At 42.8% G+C, this 19,149-nt stretch overlaps 2 protein-coding genes across 3 annotated transcripts; both read right to left on the reverse strand.

Moving 5' to 3' along the window:
• Window positions 1-341: 341 nt before the first annotated feature.
• cbx2 (chromobox homolog 2 (Drosophila Pc class)) lies at window positions 342-4,940 on the reverse strand. 2 transcript variants are annotated; one of them, XM_062532055.1, is made up of 6 exons: window positions 4,845-4,859; window positions 4,716-4,759; window positions 3,314-3,379; window positions 3,039-3,079; window positions 2,754-2,823; window positions 342-2,668 (listed from the first exon to the last, which is right to left on the reverse strand). In XM_062532055.1, the coding sequence occupies exons 4-6, from the start codon at window positions 3,077-3,079 to the stop codon at window positions 1,232-1,234; spliced, it is 1,548 nt and encodes a 515-aa protein (XP_062388039.1). In that variant the 5' UTR covers window positions 3,314-3,379; window positions 4,716-4,759; window positions 4,845-4,859; the 3' UTR covers window positions 342-1,231. The 2 variants fall into 2 exon arrangements, with proteins under 2 accessions (XP_062388039.1, XP_062388038.1); XM_062532054.1 differs by lacking the exon at window positions 3,039-3,079 and having other exon boundaries at window positions 4,845-4,940.
• Window positions 4,941-7,459: 2,519 nt separating this feature from the next.
• Window positions 7,460-11,863, reverse strand: LOC134075901 (ectonucleotide pyrophosphatase/phosphodiesterase family member 7-like). Its single transcript, XM_062530930.1, has 5 exons — window positions 11,659-11,863; window positions 10,994-11,139; window positions 9,651-10,283; window positions 7,940-8,168; window positions 7,460-7,479 (listed from the first exon to the last, which is right to left on the reverse strand). The coding sequence occupies exons 1-5, from the start codon at window positions 11,861-11,863 to the stop codon at window positions 7,460-7,462; spliced, it is 1,233 nt and encodes a 410-aa protein (XP_062386914.1).
• Between the last annotated feature and the right edge of the window lie 7,286 nt (window positions 11,864-19,149).

Raw genomic sequence — 19,149 nt, forward strand, 5'->3', positions numbered from 1 at the left:
TTTTTGTTCATTTTTATCCAAACAGGAGTTGGTTAAGTAAAAATACAAAAGGGGCCTCAAGAGTTTGCTTGAGAAAAAAGTAAAGACAAAAAAACATTATCCAATCGATTGGGCATTAGTTATATGCTCTCGTTTCACTTCATAGTTATAACAAAGTAAAAAGTGTTGACGTCACTGGAACACAAGGTAAATTAGCAACAATAAGGTACTCTCATTTTAAAGTTTTAACAGTATATAAGCTATATTTATGATCATTAAGTGAAACCATTGTCAAATTCATGCAAAATTCTAAAAACTTCAATCTTTGTTAAATTTTCACTGCAATGCACTCAAGATGAAAATAGTGTACAAAAGGCAGAAGTTTTATTTTTTAAAAAGAAAATGTAAAAGGCAGGTAAAAAGAGAACGTTATAATAAATTAAGATAAAAAGTGGTGTTTTCCATCACTGAATTTAACTTGTTTCAACAGTTTCATGTCCATAAGTGTCTTCAGGAAAGGATTGTGTCTATACAAATAAACATTTAAGGCAAACCGCACAAACAACCATGATGCTTCAGTCCAACCAAAAAACCATGAGGGAACACTGTAGCTGTTTAAAACATGGGGTGGTCAGTGTGTGAAGTAAGTTGCAGCAGCTTCATATTCAAGCCACACTGCTGGTAAGCTTTCTTATGAGCTTTGTTTCTTTGGGGCATTACATATACAAGAGTCCTCTACACAAACAGATTGAATGTCAAAGCTTGTTTATGCAAATTCTACGAGGAAACATTGAATCAAAGTAGTACACATCAATTCACTTTTTTATATTGAATGTCTCGCATCTTGATGCTAGTAGCTCTTCTTATTCATAAAGATATATATATATTTTACTACAATAAAAAGGATTCAGGGAACATTACCTAGACTCTTCTCTGGCTCAACCGCTACCTTTAGATTAAAATATGTCCCAGAAAAGTTTTCCCGTGAACAAACATCTTCCTTGTTGGAAGACCCAAGGTGTAATTGGGCAGGTGATGTACAGACCATCCCGACGCTGAATAAAATAAGGCCTATGTAAACATGTTGGTATTCATTCAGAGTAGATATGTAGACATCCTACTACCACTTAACCTTGATGTATTTGCCATTTGAACTAGCCATACATTTTTTTCCTTCACTGCTTGGGGGAAAAACACTCCTACACAGCCTCTGTGCTGATGACTGATGGCTCTCGTGCATCAGTCATATCAATCAATAATTTCGGATGCTGAAGAACCCCACGCTGGTTGGCGACTCCTTCACTGTTACAGTGACGAGATTGGCCGTGACGTCCGTGACAAAAACATGCTCGATCAGACTTCGGGTTGGCTTCCAATCCTGGCTTGCTTGCACAGCAATGGACAAGTCCTGCCCATTGCTGGGGAATGGTGAATCCTGGTCGGAGTCAGAGCTGCTCCCTTCTTCGCCAGTGCTCATCTCACACAGAACTTTCCCCTTTCCTCCGTCCTTTGAGGACGACCTCTCACGTTTGCCCACCGGTTCTCTGATCTCTGTGGGTAGTTTCAGTGATGGACTCTTCTCTACTCTGTTTGGAGGCCTCTTTGCTGACCTGTCTGTCGTGGGACCCAAGTCATTGGTGTCCTCGGCTTTGATTTTATCCCCTCCTGGCTGGCTCTTTTTGGGCTGCTGTGCACCTGAACTGGCCATGGCTGGTTGAAGGCTCTGCTCTTTGCCACTGAGGGTCTTTCGTGCCGGGTTGGCAGCACGTCTGAAGTTACTTCCTGCCACATTTCCATTTCCTGCCGTCCCACCACATTGCAACGGCTTGTTCGCACTCTGCAGGTTCAGTGCCTGCATATTCATGTTGGGATTTCTCACGGAAGGGAAGGATGCTGCTGTTGTTTTATTGCTAGGCAGCCTCTGCAGAGGGGTCTGTCCAGAGGAAACATTGTGCTTTTTTTGTCCATTGGGAGATCCCAAGACAGACTGAGGAGCACCCTGATTGTTGTTGCTGCTGGTGTTGGTGGAGAGTTTGGAATTGTGTAAATTCAGGGATGCCACACCCGGTGATTTGCATGCTGATGATGATGATGATTTCAAGTCTAACCCAGCACCGCTGCCAGACTCGGACACTGATAGTTTGAAGTCGGGAGCACCCTTACCCTGTGGAGGTCTGTTGAAAGAAGGCGAAGTGGGGCCCAGAGATCGCCCAGGACCTATGCTGCTCAGAGACGGTTTAACAGCTCCACTCTGACTGAAGGCACCTCGGCTGTGCAGACCTTGGGAGTCCCGGTTGGCACTCCGGCCCATGCCCGGGTAAGTGAAGCTGGCTGGCTGCAGGGGCTTCTTGATTGTGTTTGGCCGAAGATCGGCGAGAGAGTCTTTGATTGAGGGCCTGATGATCTTGCGGGGAGGCTTTCCCGCTTGGCGCAGGGCCCTCAACTCTGGTGGCAGTGCTTTCCTGCCTCGCTTCTTCTTTACTGGCTCCTGCTTGGCCACTACAATCTGTGCCTTCTTCTGGGGCACGGGGTGAAGTTCCCGAAGGCGAGGTGCTGGCTTGGCCTTTCTGTCACTCTCATCTTCATCATCGTCTTCCGAGGAGGAGGAGGAGGATGATGATGAGGAGGAGTCAGAAGAGGAGGAGGAAGATGAGGAGCTGCTGGACTTTGTGACCTCTGGAACGGTTTCCTGAAGAGGTGATCAAAGACTTTATCATCTTGCCTTGGCATTTCAAAATATATTTCACTGGCAGTGATTTATGAAATGTACATACCACAATTTTTCGAGGTCGTCCTCTAGGCCTTTTGCCTTTTTTGCGGTATAACATCTCTTTTTCTTGTTCACTGTGAATGTACAAAAAGGTGCACTGCTTTAGCCACAGTCATTTTGAAATAACTTTGAATTTGCAAATGAAACAAAATGCCATGACATTATGTTTAACCATAAATGCTACTAGTAAGGTCGGTGTAAATTCCCCTGATAGTTCCCCAGGCAGAATATGCTAACACTTGCTGAAATCCAGTTCCTTTTCTCTAAACGAACATAACAACCTACTCACTTCCTGCTTTCACTCTTTGCCATTTTCTTTCTGGTGCACATCTGCTAGAAACAATTTTGTCTGTCACAATGTATTTATCTTAAAATAATCAATTAAACGTAAAGCATTTCATTACAATTCATGGAACCCATCTTTGTAAGTCAAGTGTGCACATCTATGGGCACCACAAACTGGGGTGCTGTTAACGCCTGCTAGAGCGTTTCCAGGCACATTGTTTGCACTTGGGGAGGGGAGGGCTCTGTGCATGTGTGTGGGGTTGGGTGGGGGTAGCTCACCTCTTGTTAAATGCTGCCAATAATCTTGGGTCAAGGAGGTTTTCCTGAGGCTCCCAGCTATTGTGCCTGAAACAGATAATGAAAGTGATGAGAACAACGTGCACTGCAGCAACCATAATAGCAATAACTCTGTCACACAGTCAATGGCCAGGTTTCCCAGATTCGTTAAGAAGCTCTTAAGTGCTAAGAACTTCTTAGGAGCGTTGTAAGAATGTTCTAAGAACGCTCCTAAGAAGTTCCTAGGACTTAAGAGCTTCTTAACGATTTTGGGAAACCCGGCCATTGACAGTTTTGAGCTGGGCTGCCTTGTGACTCTTTCATGTGAAGGTTTTTCCCCACTCATGCCCTTTTATAGCCTACTATTTACTTCCATTATTCTTCTGGTAGGCCTACAGTTGACAGTTGAGAAAGTGAAAGCCATAATAAATTAGCTCTCCTCACTTAGATACACATTAACTTATAATTTCCCCCAAAACATTTCATAGGCGACTCATAATACTAGACATAACAATCCAGCAAACGTGTAGGCCACTAACATGCAGACTTGATCAGAGGTGAAAAATACCAAATAGCCTCGGCCTAATAGTGTATTCACTAGCATGCGACAAAATAAGATTAAATTACAGGGTTGGCGGGTGGAATTGGACAAAGGCCGGGTTGATTGACAGACATGTTGTCCATAGAAGGGGATTATCCGCAACAATGTAGTAGAAAAGACAAGAGAGAGGGCACTGACTGAAACGAGAAGGCGTTTGTGTCGAGGTTTTACCCGCGGGTAGGGACAGCTGGAGTTTAGCAAAAGCGCCCAATGCGAGTAGGCAGAGCGAAGGCGTGTGTCTTTGCTCTTGTCTTTAGAAAATATTAAAACGAATTTCTTCAAAATTGAAGAGGGCTACGCCATTAAGTAATGGAACGGACAACTAGGCTATGGGTATTTTTTTTGTTGAGAACGGTCAGAAATGTCTACTCGTAATTTATTTCACGAAATGTATGATACAAAAGCTACTCTTTTAATAGCGCTGTAATTACACGCAGCTCAATAACATAGGTGTGTTGATCGGTAGGCTATGTTTCGGCGGCGCCGACTTATAGTAAAATATGCTCACGACTCTGTTGTTCAGTAAGAACAAGTGAAAGCCTCTCTGGCTTCTCTTTCGTTGAAAACTTTAGACAAAGAACAATAGCGATGAATCGAAAAATAAACCAATACCTCGAGTAGGCCTACGTGCAAAACGTTACGTGTTGCTTATCTGTTTCACAACAAAGCATACAAATCAGTTATGAGCGCTGGACGAAGTTAACCATTCTAAACGCCATAGAAGCAACAAGCGACACGTTGTTGTTGTTTTCATTGTTTGAGTCTACCCGCAGTTGCAGCAGCCAGCAGTTGTAGCCTACTTACTTGGATGACCAGCCTCTCCACTTGACCAGATATTCCAACTTTCCCTGCAAAATCAACCGTACATTAGACATTTATCTTCATATTGTGCAGCGGTATTGTACTATGTGCACGAAACGTGAGAAGCCTGACCTTTCGTAGTCGTTTATTTAGAATACATTCGGCATCAAAAACCTGTTCTCCGACGGCGCTCAACTCCTCCATGTCTGCGGTAGCCTTCTCTGAGACCTTGTATGAAAGAAAAGGAAAAGGGGGAGGAAAAGAAACGCAAACACAACATGTCCCTTATCGGATACCGTTCATGTGCGACGTCACCCATCGTGGTCTGTGCTTTCACCCACATAATTAATTAGCGTAATTTATCGCATCTAGGCTATGTATGCAGTGTGGATGGAGGGTTAAATAAACACTATGTAGCATAATTTATTGGCATTAGTTAGATGTAGAATTTGTATGGTGGCGATTGTAAAATTAAAGTTTTCTTTCTTTCTTTCTTTCTTTCTTTCTTTCTTTCTTTCTTTCTTTCTTTCTGTCTGTCTGTATTTGCTTAATTTCAACATTGTGCGCTCCTAATGGAATCAGCAACCGATTTAATCTGAGCTGGGGAGATCCTCTCTTTAAAATCACTTTTAGCCTATACTTTTTCACTTATGGACATTTTTTAAATCTGTCCTGTGCACTTTTGTTTACCATCCATTTCTCATACAATCATTTTACTTTATATGACAAAAGTAATTGGACATTGTGAACAGATAAGAATGACAAAATATATCAGAAGTATATTTATTTTAACAAATAATATTTAATAGGCCTACTCAAAAGAAAACTCAAAGGCGTACTGTTGCTGTTTAGTGAAATGGTTTAGCATAATAGTTGATGTTAACTATGGTCATGTTTTTGATAATAGAAAGGAATGCTACAGACACGGGTATACTAACAGAGATTCTTGAAGGCCAGGGTGGAAAAGTCATAGATATACTGGGTTCAAATTTATGACGATTTGAATAAATAAATTGAAATTGTGACAATGTGATTACAGGGCTGGCTTCCCACAGTTCTTCTTTCTTGCATCAGTTTGTCCATTGATGTACACTTGGGATTTCCCTTTAGCATGTGATTCCATTTACTGTGCAATTTCATATTGACATAGTACTACAATTCCTGTTGTGCAAATAGTTAATGTACAGGTTGTGCGTCTTCCTCAGGATTTGAAATACTTTAGATTCATCCATAGGTGTGTCATCGATTCTGTTTTTCCTAGATTCAGGTTCAAGAAAAAAAAAGTTTGTATAGCTTTCACATAGTTGTCTGTTTTGTATCTGCTTTGTCTTCTTTGTGGCCAGCATCTTCAATCCTGAAATTGAAAAAAAAAAAAATATATATATATTTATAGGCAGACTAAGATGCAGACATTAATTTAGTTATCATGTTTGTCATTATACACAATATCACTCAGACAATACCAATTAGAAACTTTCCTAATTGTACATGAACATAATGCTGGTCATTCAGTAAGTAGTGCCGTGCTGTGGAAAATGTGCAGGTTTAATGTGCACTACTGCTTATTTTGATATGCCTTGAATGGTGGTTTATAGTGGAGAAAGTTTTAAACACCCATTAAATGCTCTATTCTCTTTTGTCTTTCTGCCATCCCCCAACCCAGAGTCAGCATTGTAGTTGTGTTGTGAGAGCATGAAATGTTAGTAATCCTTTCACTGCTTGAGTATGCCCAAATAAGTTTTAGTTAGAACAATAGTTCAGCATATAATGAATACTTTGTCATTATTAAGATAGTTATAATAATGATTAATAATGTTAACCTATAGAAAACAAACATATTTGTCTATGTTAATAATGGGTGGTCATGAGTTAATGTGTGGTAAAACGATCAATTTTAAGTAATTTTTTTGGGCCTTTTTGCCTTTATTTGTATAGGACAGTGGAGAGAGACAGGAAGTACGCAGGAGAGAGAGATGGGGTGGGATTGGGAAATGACCGCAGATCGGACTCGTGGGCACTCGGACCCGTATATGGCACGAGCGCTGTAGCCTGTTGTGCCACAGCGCCCCCCGGGCATTACATTCTTAAAGACTCCAAGACTTATTTTGGTATGACCATGTGATAATATGTTTAATTTGGTTAAAAAATGTTTGGCCAGAAGGTACCAAATTTACCTGACCTAGTGTTAGACCTTTCTAATATTAGCTAGTTAAACTTGACATGCATGCTTTTCATCACTTGATATTCCAGTATTTTAAGAATTAGCAGTTTAAAACATGAGGTTTTTTCATACTCAATTCTCTGCTCCCAACAGTAATTGCCTATCCACCATGAATCACAGCCTATAACTGTCATGTCATTGATGTTTGTCAGGTGCAGTTAAAACAGTCTACAGGGAGAGATGTCACCAAAATCTTTCATTTTTATTATTTTAGTAAAATAAGTATTGTCTATATTGTGTATATTGTCTTAGATAGTGGTTGCTCTTGTGTATCTCATTTTACACCCACCTTTTCTCTGTTTTCCCTCTTTTTAGAACGTTAGAAGTCACAAGAACAAAAAAGACCAGAACCAGAAATCCGCCGACAGCCCCTATGCCAATGAAGACTGTGGATGGACTGCGCTTGGGTTCTAAGGGAAAGCAGAAGTACATGTAGGACTTGTGTTGTGAGTAGAACACATTTTATAATCCTCTCTAAAGACCTTTGGAGTTTGAGGTGCATAACGTAAATGTTTTACTTGGTTTATCAAGAGCACACGTCAAAATCTAGAGTAGAGAGAAAATAGGAGGAGAGAAAATACAGTATGACCTATGTCTCTGTGAAATCAGAACTAATTCAGGTCTTAAAACATTGTACTATAGTGCAGTGCAATGTAAAGAAAATATTGTAAGCACATATTCCATAACTTTATAATGATGAATGTATGGCTAATATCAGTCAGTATAAATATCAATGGTATTGAATGGTAACATTAAAAACACCCTGTCAAAATGTTTCAAAGGCACATGGACAAAAGCAGAATAAGTGCTGAAAAATTTATTGGAACAAACCATTGAGTGGTGTGTTATTGGCCTAGATCATAGAGCGCTCTATGATCTTTGGTTATTGGTAGCATTCCATAAAGTGTTGAGTAGCATGCAATGCTAAGTTGCACTGGAATAGGTGTAGCCTACTGACTATGCTAAAACAAAATAGCTCATTGCATTGTGTGGAGGCATTTCTCACCTTGTGGTGGTGCTAGCAGCATGTCACGGGTGTTGTCCAGGTCCCCATCGTTGGGATCAGGTTTGATGCCCAGTAAGTGGCACATCAGTGGATAAATGTTCACTGTGTCGAAGGGGCCCACTTCCAGGTTCTTCTGGAAGTCTGGCCCCACTGCACGGAAGAAGGGCTTCATGTCCAGTCCTTCATTGTCAAAACCATGCTCGCCCTTGTTGAACTGCACTGGGAGGTACTGCAGGTGAAAATGGAAGCAGGATGTAACTCGCAGACTAGCGTTTAGACATGACTTGGAGAAATATTTAGAAAGATAAATATTGAAATAAAGTAGTTTTAGTTGATTCTTGGGAGTGATGAGCAAATGCCAAAGAGAGAACAATGGGTACTCTATCATCAAAAGAGTATCCATTGTTCCCTCTTTGGAGTTTGTTAATGTGTGCTTCTGCTACCACTATTCTGTACTCTGCTGTTATCATTTTTAAACAGCAGATGGCGATATTGGCCTACTGATAAGCGATTTGTGTCACGCTCACTAGGGTGTCCCTCACTGATTCTTCTATGAAACAATGCAGAATTTTCTTCTTCAGAAGTAGATAAAAGTTAGATAAGGAGACTCTGACCATATTATGTCGTATGACTTACAGTTACGTGATTTCCCATTCCTCCATTAACTATCTCCAAAGCTGTTGAACGGCAGATCATAAAAAAGTCGATAACGTTCGAAGGACACACAGAGATAAACCGAAAACTAAGACCATGGAGAACTTGGACATTGGTTTGCTTGCTTACTGTTCATTGCAATGTGCATCACTGCTGGTGTACCTCCCTCTCTCTGCCAGAACAAGCTCTTACCTAATCACCACAACCTCAAACCCACCACCAGACATAATTACCACCTCTAGAAATAAACTGTGGTTTGATTGAGGGTTTCAAAGAGCTACGTCTTTGTTGTTTGCGATTCATACCCTGTAGATACACTGTACTTTTTTATTTTGGGAAACGCAGGTGTGGGTACACAATGGAGAAAAAAAATATGGATGCTCATATAACCAGATTTGGAGAGGCTGAAGCATTCCCTCATGTTGAATTATATTGTATTTTATTTGGGAGCTTCAGAACGACTGTGAGCTCAGTGAGACGTAAATACTAATATGGAATTGTGGGGCATGAAAAGCTGCAAGAGGCAATAGAGAACTCTGCATGCCATCAGCCAAACCTGGATTATCCTGGGAAGGTGATAATGCACTTGATTAAAATTGTAATGTATTAAGATTAGAATTTAATTCCTTGTTTCTGGTCGAAAAGATTCCATTTTTTGCCTTCATAGCTGCAAGCCAAATTAACTTGGTAATTCCATCGATATTTTTGGACCCCTTTGAAGAATGGCATGTTATTAGAATACTCATCATGCATACTGGGGAGAACTATCATAATGACACAGGCTGGGGATCCTAGAAGAGTGGGTTGGTGTCCTAGAAACTGTGAATAGTGAAATATTAAAAGTTTCCTCACGCTACTTTCAATTCTGTTCCTGCCTGCATTGAGGCCCATGCATCTTTCAGTTAGCTGCAGGCATAATGTAACTTGGTGCTAACACAGCATGCCTTTCTCTTTTTCACTCCCTGTTTTTCTCTCTCTTTGTGTCTTCGTTCTCACTCTCATGCTTGTTAAGTATCTCTGCTGCTTTTTCATCAATATTGGTGTCTTTATACCTTACCCCATTAATAACATATCCCGGGTCAGCCCAAAGAATGATGGGTAGAATGCGGGCGTTCTTAGAAAAGTGGAGACGGCTTGGCATCTCCTCTTTCTTGTAGACATGCAGGTGTGGGTGTGCCCCCTTCAGAGCGTTGTACACCTTGTCCAGACGGCCCTCCTTGGGAAGAAGCATCCCCGTAGGTCCGTAGTCCACCAGGTGGAAATCCAGATCGCTGAAGGAGAAGTTTGGAATTTTTCGCAGGACGATCTCTTCAACATTGCCATTGCGTTGCACAGTAGACATGCCATGGTCGGCAGTGATGATGATGTTCAGCCGGTCGGCTAGGCCGTGCCTCTTGGCCGAGTCGCGCAGGTATCCCACGGTGCGGTCCACCTGCCTCACCATAGCCCTCCGTTGGGGAGAGTCAGGCCCGAACTTGTGGCCGGCGCCGTCTGGCTCCCCAAAATACAGGGCCACGAAATCCAGGTCCCTATTACGGAACCACGATCCCATGACCATATCCACATTTTGCTTCCAAACAGTCTCATTGGAATAGTTGTAAATGGGAGGCTCTACTTCACCCACACTCACCATTTCGCCCTGGTAGGTGGAGGCTGTGCCAGGGAAGTGGAAAGAGCCGGCCGTCAAACCCTGAGCGTTTAAGAACAGAGATATGCCATTCGACAGTGTGCATGTGTGCATGAAGCTATTTGTAGTTGTCATTTCTGATTGTAGTGGCCATTGCAAAAACTGCCCATTAGAGGAATATGTCAGATATTAGCACACATACACACACACACACACACACACACACACACACACACACACACACACACACACACACACACACATACTGTGCATACTGTACATGCATACATACATGCATACATACACATACACATTCATATTCATACAAACAAGTACACACAAACAAACAAACAAACACACACACATACCCCCCCCCCCCACACACGTACAATACATACAGTATATACATACATACATACATACATACATACATACATACATATACACATTCATATTCATACACACACACAAACACACACACACACACACACACACACACACACACACATACTGTACATACTGTACATGCATACATACATGCATACATACACATACACATTCATATTCATACAAACAAGTACACACAAGCAAACAAACAAACACACACACACATACCCCCCCCCCCCCACACACGTACAATAAATACAGTACGGTGTATACATACATACATACATACATACATATACACATTCATATTCATACACACACGCAAGCACACACACATACACACACACACCTTGTAAGACTAATGGAGATGGCCATTTGGCTCTTACCTGCCTCTGGGCAGTGATCCAGATAGGCACGGTGCCGTTGTCCCAATAGCCATCCACAAACTGCGTCTGCCAGTATGACTTCTTTTCGGAGGTGGTGGTGTTAAACCACATGTTGTGAATAACCCCGTGGTTCTCAATGTAGCGCCCTGAGAAAAGACACCTCCAGTGTCAATGCATTTAGTATTCATTGTCTGGCGCACTCTAAGGCTCCTCAATGCGTATAAAAATGCAGCGAACCATTCCCCTGTTTGAGTGCTATGACACTCCTGGTCAGGGTGCTTTGGAACAGAGTTGGAGATTAGAGGAATTGGATTTCAATTGAGTCGCATTTCTATCCCACCCGCCAAATGTGACTTGAGTTGGGAAAGGACTCTTATAACTCTACAGAACTTAAAAAAAGACGGTTACAAATAGAAGGAATTGTCATTTAGACCGATGTAAATGTGGTAAAAAAAATTGGTACCAAATTGGTGTAATGGATAATGAAAACATATAAACATAATTGTGCACACAGTCCCTCGTCATAGTTACTTGTTATAGTTAGAAACAGTTATTTATGACATAACATTTATGAGTATAATTTATCCAATGCTGACCGTTGGCTTTAGCATACAGTATACTCAAATGTATGTGCACATTGCTTAACTTTGTTGCTTTCTCTTTACCTGTAACTATGGTGAAATGTGTGGGGCTTGTGATCGTAAAGAATGATGGGGTTACATATGTGGCTTTGACGCCATCTCTTGCCATTTCGTCCAGGAATGGTGTGTCCACATCGCGGTCATAGTCCCATCGAAAACCATCGAAGGAAATGAGCAATAGTTTGTTCGGTCCAGTGTTTCGCCCATGACTGCTCAGTGGATGGCTCATCCCAAAGGAAGCTAGCAGGAGGCACAAACCCACTGTCCACAGCATGATGTTTATTTAGTCTACCAGTATATTGACAGTGTGGGAAAAAACCTGCCTCCAAAAAATCGCTCCAGCGATCCCACAAGATCCTAGGCTATTGCAGCTCACAGCGGGAGAGGCCCCGGCTTTGTTCCACTCTCCAATTTCCCTCCTTTCCCTCGCTGAGGCTTCTCCGCAGGTTGCCTGGAACAGAATTGCTCTTCTTCTCAAGCCCACCTGAGCATGATCCTCCCGTGCACTGATGGCTTATAAGCAAAGTTTCACCAGCTTATCTTATCCCACAGTATCTGGACGGGTGGTGCAAGCAACGACTCAGCACTTTTCTGCTTGCAGACTTGTCTGCTGGAAGGAATGGTGGCTATGAGAAAATGGTATGCATTCGATTCTGAATGACTATGTTCCAGTAATTTCATCACATTACGGGACATTACGTTTCCAAAATGTAATCTCTTTGTCACGTGGAAAAATATTTGTTCTTTCAGGAATTGCTCTGGTGAGTAATTTACAACCGACATGTGGACGGTCACATGTTGTCGCCTTAAGCACAGCATCAGGAAGTCACAATTTCCATCATCTTTCTGTCAGGATTTATTGCTGAAAATAATCAGTTCCTTTGCCCCTCCCTACCATCATCTCAGAATTGTCATTATAGGTGAAAAGAGTTATTATGGGGATTGTGCGACCAGTGAGACAAAGACGCTGTAGAGGTGACCTCTCTCTCACACGCACGGTGTTCTCATTTGAACTTTGTAAATTACTGGTTTATAATGTAGCCTTATCAATGTCCATCAAATTCCCTGACAAGCAGGCAATTCATTTTTTTCTCCTCTCAAATCTCTTCTCTTTTATCGTCCTTGATGGAAGTTCAAGGGAAATGTGTAATCTTCATTGAGATAAGGAATAGCATTCATCTGCTCTCATTTACCTCATTCATATTCATGAGCGTTTTATATTATTATTAACCTCCATGAAAATCTGGCATCAGTGAAATTTTTTTAAAGCTGAATTTAAACACTGTTGAACAAAATAAGGGAGGAGGGGCTCAGATCCAAACCTTGTTAACACCATATTTGGAAATAAATAAAGAAAAAAAAAAACTTCCAGAGGCTCAAGAACTTTATCTGACCTTCTCCACTGTCTTGCTTGTAATTATCAGTAGGGATCTCCCTTTCCACAGTGCACCTCACAGTTACAGATCTGACAAGATCATAGGCTCACCTCTGGTGCTCCCTGCTGTCCAGTTGTTGTTACTGCAGCACTGTCAGATAGAAGGCTGACTAACCTGGTCTCAGAAGGGAAGGAAGTTTTAAAGCAGCTTTTCTGAAACTATGTCAGAGACAGACAGTCTGACATTCTGACACCTCTATCAAATATTCTACTACATCAGACCTGCTTCTGCAGGTGGAGTGGAGTCAGGTTTCTGTAAAAATGGTCAAGAACTAAATTCTATTTTATGTGTATTGTCCAATAGTCAAGCAAACTCCAAAAATAAAGAAATGCACATATCAATTATTAAGACTGTTTTCTTTCCACATTTTCCTAAATTGAAGTCCACAGCTTGTCCAAACCATAGCTCACCAAATGGAAAGACAAAACAATGCCCCCCCCCCCCCCCCCATCAAAATTAATTTGACTGCCATAACACTGACAATAGTAGCCAGTATTACCTATGATCAGAGAGCCACTTACGATATCGATTCAAGATGGAATCAAAAGTTTACAAAATATGCTCTGCTGCTCCATAACGTCTTTTTCTGCTCATCACCACTTATGGGTGGCCCCAAGGATGCCCAGCAATGTAAATCTACCAAATGGACTGCACCTGCATGCTGGGTATTTTCACAAGCTCGTCCAAATGATGTAGAAAGCTTGCAAGTGCTTACAAAACTTGCATTATACTGTATGTAGAAGTGTTTACATCTGAAGTCATCTCCTATTGTTGATTTTAAACAGTCAGATGTACAGTAATTCAGAGAGCATGTCTACATCACAATGGCAGAGAGCTCTAGAGGAGTTTGATTTAGTGGCACAAACTCTTTCCAGGGTCTCAGTCCTGAGAGCCCATTGATGAGGTTGAAATGACTGCCATGCTTGACTGGAGAGCTTTGATGTGCTAAAGCTTTCTACTGTATGCAAGCTCATAATCACTGGGTCAAGTAGAGATTTTCAGCTCACCTGCTGTGTGTTTAGCTGTGTGTAAACAGTTGGAGTGTGACTGACCCCTATTGTTCACATTTCACACATGCAGACACACGCGTGCACATGCACACACACATGCACGCCCGCACTCACACACAGTCGGACCACTGTTCCCAGCAGGTGCCTACAGTAGAGCACCCAGAGAGGACCCTGTTACGGCTCTGTCTAATGATAAGCTTTGCAGCCCTGTCACAGAGAGTAATGCGTTAAAGCAGGTGTGTTCTTCTGGCTGAATTGTGCACACCTAAGCATTATTGCGCATGAACATTGTGGCCTTTCTTTCTCCCTTTCTCGTTTTTTTATTTAATTTATTTTTTTTTTTTGTCAGGGGTAAGAGGAGGCGGGTAATTTTCTCCAGCTTTGGTTGACACTCTGCATGTATGGGAGTCAGTGTGTGCCAATTGCTAAGCCCCTTTCACCTCCCACCCTCTCCTCTCCGCTCGTCTCCCCCTTCTCTTCTCTTCTCTTCTCTTCTTGTGCTTGGCACAATTTGATGAGGTGTGAGCCACAGTGGGGCTCAGCCTGCAGCAGATGACAGCCTATCTCATAGAGCTGTCATGTCTGCTGAAAGCCACCAGATTCCTTCAGGGGTGCTCTCTCAGAGAGAGAGAGAGAGCGAGAGAGAGAGTGAGAGAGTGAGTGAGAGAGTGAGTGAGAGAGAGAGAGAGAGAGAGAGGGAGAGAGGGAGAGAGAGAGAAAGTGTGAGTGAAAAGAAGAGAGAAGGCGTGAGAGAGAGAAAGAGAAAGAAAGTGTGTGACAGAAAGAGAGAGAAGGGCAGAGAGAGAGAGAGGGGGAGAGAAAGAAAACAGACAACATTGAGAGAGTGGAGACAGAGACCGAGGGATGATGGCAAGAGAGACGAAGTGTCTCTTTCACACCTGTCAACACTTCCCAGCCCCCAAAAGAATGGGTCGCTATTGCCGCTACCCAGACAGAGAAGTCAGCCCACTTGGGCACTGCTTTGCCATGCCAAGGTGCCCGTCACTGCCTCTGACAGCACAGTGCCCACTCAGCTCCGGTCTGGGGGAAGAAGTGTAGGAGGGCATAGCTCGGCACAGAACAATTACATCACAGTCCAATTCTCTTTCTGTCAACACTAAAGCAGGATTGTAGTAAGGCACCTGATCTTGGACACATTTTTAATTATTTTAATGTGTTAACTCTAAAATACCTACAATTGAGATAAAGGTATAATTTAATGCAGCTATCCATAGGATGGCTGGCAAACACATTTGTCACTGACATTCAATGGTATGATAATGCTTTCCCCAAATTAACTATTCTTCATTTGTTAAAAATAAATTAAATCCAGATTATAACTGCTTAGAAGTGCTTTTGCTTCAAATTAATTTGCCAAATTCTGTCATGATACATATTTGTAGTGTGAGATTAGTATTGTCGTGAGATTAGTTTCCAGTTAAAGATATAGTGTTATACATTTCACATTTTAAGTTGTGAAAGGCAAGTTCACAGTCTTCTGCAGTAATTTGCTGTGTGTTAGCTGCATTGTGTATAATCTGTGTTTTATGCAAATTAGAAAAAAAACAGTTACCAATAGGCCAGTGAATCAGAATCAGATTGTTTTTTAATTATAAAGAAGAATGAAGAAAATAAATGCATTCCTATGTATAGCCCATCCCGTGCATTAACCTCATAGGTGAAGAAATGTTGCAAAATCAGTGTATGAACCTTGGTTAATAGTCATGAAATTACGAGTATATTCACTCGATTGTACCTTGTGTCTAGAATCTAGCGTTCATGTGTTCAAAGTGTTTGAGAGACAGTGTTTCTCTCTGGGTATGGCAGTGTCTCAGACATGCTCACTCTGTCATAAAGCTGGAAGCACTGCTACAAAAACTGATTTGAAGCTCCACTTGAGCATACTGGCTTCCTCCTCTCCGATTCTGTTTCCTAGGACATGCTGACATGATAAACTCCAGCAGTAGTTATAATGTTTCCCTCGAATTTCTTTCTCATAAACTACTTTTTCCCCCCCTCCCCCTCTCCTCGTTGGATTTCCTCCTCTCCTCTCCTCTCCTCTCCTCCTCTCCTCCCCTCTGCCGTCGTCTCCACATCGCCCCCATGACTCACCCTCCTCTTGGCATTGTATTTCGCTGTGGCACTGGGTGGCTCTGCTGCTCTGCTTTTTCTACATCTTCAAAAGGCAGTAATTGATTTCTTTAATTTGCTTCAAGCGAATCCACTGTCAAGCCTCGCTGTGACTGGGCAGCACATTTTTTTTCTTTTTCTTCTTCTTTTTTTTTTTTTTTTTTTTTAAGGAACTGCTTTAATTAAATGCCAGGTCTTTAGGTGCGATATGGAGTTCGTTTGACTCCTCTGATCTCGCTCTCCACAGACAATTCATTAACATTTCCTTTGTGTCTTTATGTTTTACATTAAACTTCAAAAAACGGGGCTCACTGCTGACATTTTGGTCCCTGTGCCTTACACTTAATCATTGCTCAGAGAGCATTCAGACTACAAAGACGATTGCAAGGCTGTTTCACAAGTGACAAAGCAGCCCTCTTAACTGTGTCAGTCTATAAAAGTGTTTTAAAGAAAAGAGCCAGACAACTTGGGGAAATCCTCTCAAGCTACATGGGGTACCGGCTCCCCTCTGTAGTAATTAAAGAGAACCGCCTTACTTCTAATTCTGGGGGTGGCATTTGCCTTGCATTTACATAATGTCAGACCCTTGTGCCATAATATTACCTATTTTTTACATTTTAATGTCTGATAGATGATGAAAAAATGCTGTTTTGAGAGAGATTGTTACACCAAATTGTCAGTTTGGGAAATTAACCTCATATAATGGTTAAGCGTAAACATACTGTGAAAGTGAAAGCCGAAATGGGTTATCTTTTCTCTCCCTCGCTCTTCTCCTCGCTTTTACCTCTCTTTTCATCTCTTCCTTTCTCCCCTCCTTTCATTCTCTCTCTCTCTCTCTCTCTCTTATATTGAGCTCATGCTCTGTTCCTCTACCTCCTGTTGTCCACAATGTTTGCTGCAGCTCAGAGAGCAGGAAACACGCAGAGACTATCTCAACACCAAACCCCCTCACCACCATGAAGTTGTCTAAGCCAACAGAGACACGCGTCAGCAGTGCAATATATACATTTCTCTTCTCTGAGAAGCCAGGGAGAGTTTGGGGCGATGGCCCCCACATCATGAAGGAGCTAAACTAGATGAACCTTTTGGCCTCTCTGCTACCCCAGTCGTCCTCCCCCCCTACCAAACGCTGAATAAGTGGAGCCGTTTTGACAAAGCAGCCGTGTGATTATTTTTTATTTCCATTTTGAAAGCAATTAGAGGTCCTTCCCTTGAGTTTTTTTCCCCCCTCTTTTTTTCATGGCAGAGTGTGTGGAATGACTGGGGATAATTGCTGTGAAATGAGGAGAGTGGGGAAGTGAAGGGAAACGGCAGAACGCCAGGGTTCCCCTCTCCACAGAAACGCCCTCTGCCTTTGTGAACGCACCGGAAAATTAGGCACGGGGCTACAGTGCTCTCTGAATGAGTAACAAAGCCAGGGCTGGGTTATATTTACTCCATTTTCAAAATGAGTAGTCAAATTGTTTCCATGCACCTGACGGCAAACTGAGAGGGAGCTAAGAAGGCCTGTGGGAGTGGTGAGAAATTTAGCGGAGACACAGCAAAGATTGGACATGAGGTGAAACGTCTCGATCTCAGTTTCCGCAGCTGAACTTATTACTGGTGCTCATTTTTTGCACTTGTATTGCCACCAAGGAAATGTTTCAGCAAGAATCATCAGTTTGGTAAGGCTCACGTACGCGTCAACATAATCCTCCTAGGCAGCTGCACCTGGCAAATCTGTCACTCTACCCTTCTCCCTTCTCTCTCTCTGTGTCCATTACACAAACAGCATCCATGTAAAATCATGCAAATCGGCCCACGCTTTAATGCGTCCTCCGCATCTTGGTGGGAAGATGGCTTCCTCGGCTCGTCGACTAATTACCGCCTTGCTCGGAGGCCGGTCTCCCTCGGTATGCCTCTCTTGCTCCTCTTAATTACGTCGGCAGGGAGAGGCTGCCATTGTTATTGTCATTACTCTCGTTAGTGATTAAGCAGCTATTGACTCCCGTCCCCGCGTTCAGAAGGCATTTGATTGGGCCCGAGGTCTGCGGGTATGGATTAGTCGCCCGCTAAAAGTTACAGCGGCACTCGCCCCACAGCACAGCAGCCAGCAGCTAGAGAGCCCTTCAGTCATGGAGCAGCACAGCGTGGAGTGGCACAGCAAGGGCTGGAGTGGGGGGGGGGGGGGAGGAGAGTGAAGAGAGAAGGAGAGAGGGAAGGAAAGAAAGAAAGAAAGAAAGAAAGAAAGAGAAAAAGAATGAGAAGAGGTAGAGAGGGATGAAGTGGAGTTAGTGGCTCTCTATGCGCTGCGTGAAGGAGACAGCCTTTATCCCCTCTTCACTCGTCAAGCATGCAGGGAGTCTCTTTCCCCTTCACACACTGACCCCCCCCCCCCCCCCCCCCCACCCCTCCTCCCCCAACACACACCCCATCACCATCCCACCTGCCTACCACACTGTCAGTGATCCTTGCATACCCTGCACTCGAGCCAGTGTCAGACGCATTGCTTAGGATGGCGAAGATGACGGGAGGACGCTGAAGGAATGTGCCACTGCGGTGGGAAAGATGGATGACACGGAGCACCAGGGATTCCCCCTCCCCATTGAGAAAAGAGTGGCTGAGCAGCAGCAAAAAGAGCTGAATGCATATGTGAGTGAGAGTGAGTGTGTTTGTGCGTGTGTGTGTGTGTGTATGTATGGATGTGTGTTAGAGGCACATCTATCATAATTGTGTGTGTGTGTATGTGTGTGTGTGTGTGTGTGTGTGTGTGTGCGTGTGTGTGTGTATGTGTGTGTGTGTGTGTATGTGTGTGTGTGTGTGTGTGTGTGTGTGTGTGTGTGTGTGTGTGTGTGTGTGTGTGTGTGTGTGTGTATTTTAACGGTTTGAGGTGTGCTCGCTGGCGTGTGCACGGGGTCTAATAATCACACTGGAATGACAAGGACCCAAAACCAATTCCT

Source organism: Sardina pilchardus, chromosome 3, assembly GCF_963854185.1.
Source record: "Sardina pilchardus chromosome 3, fSarPil1.1, whole genome shotgun sequence".
Lineage (NCBI taxonomy): Eukaryota > Metazoa > Chordata > Actinopteri > Clupeiformes > Clupeidae > Sardina > Sardina pilchardus.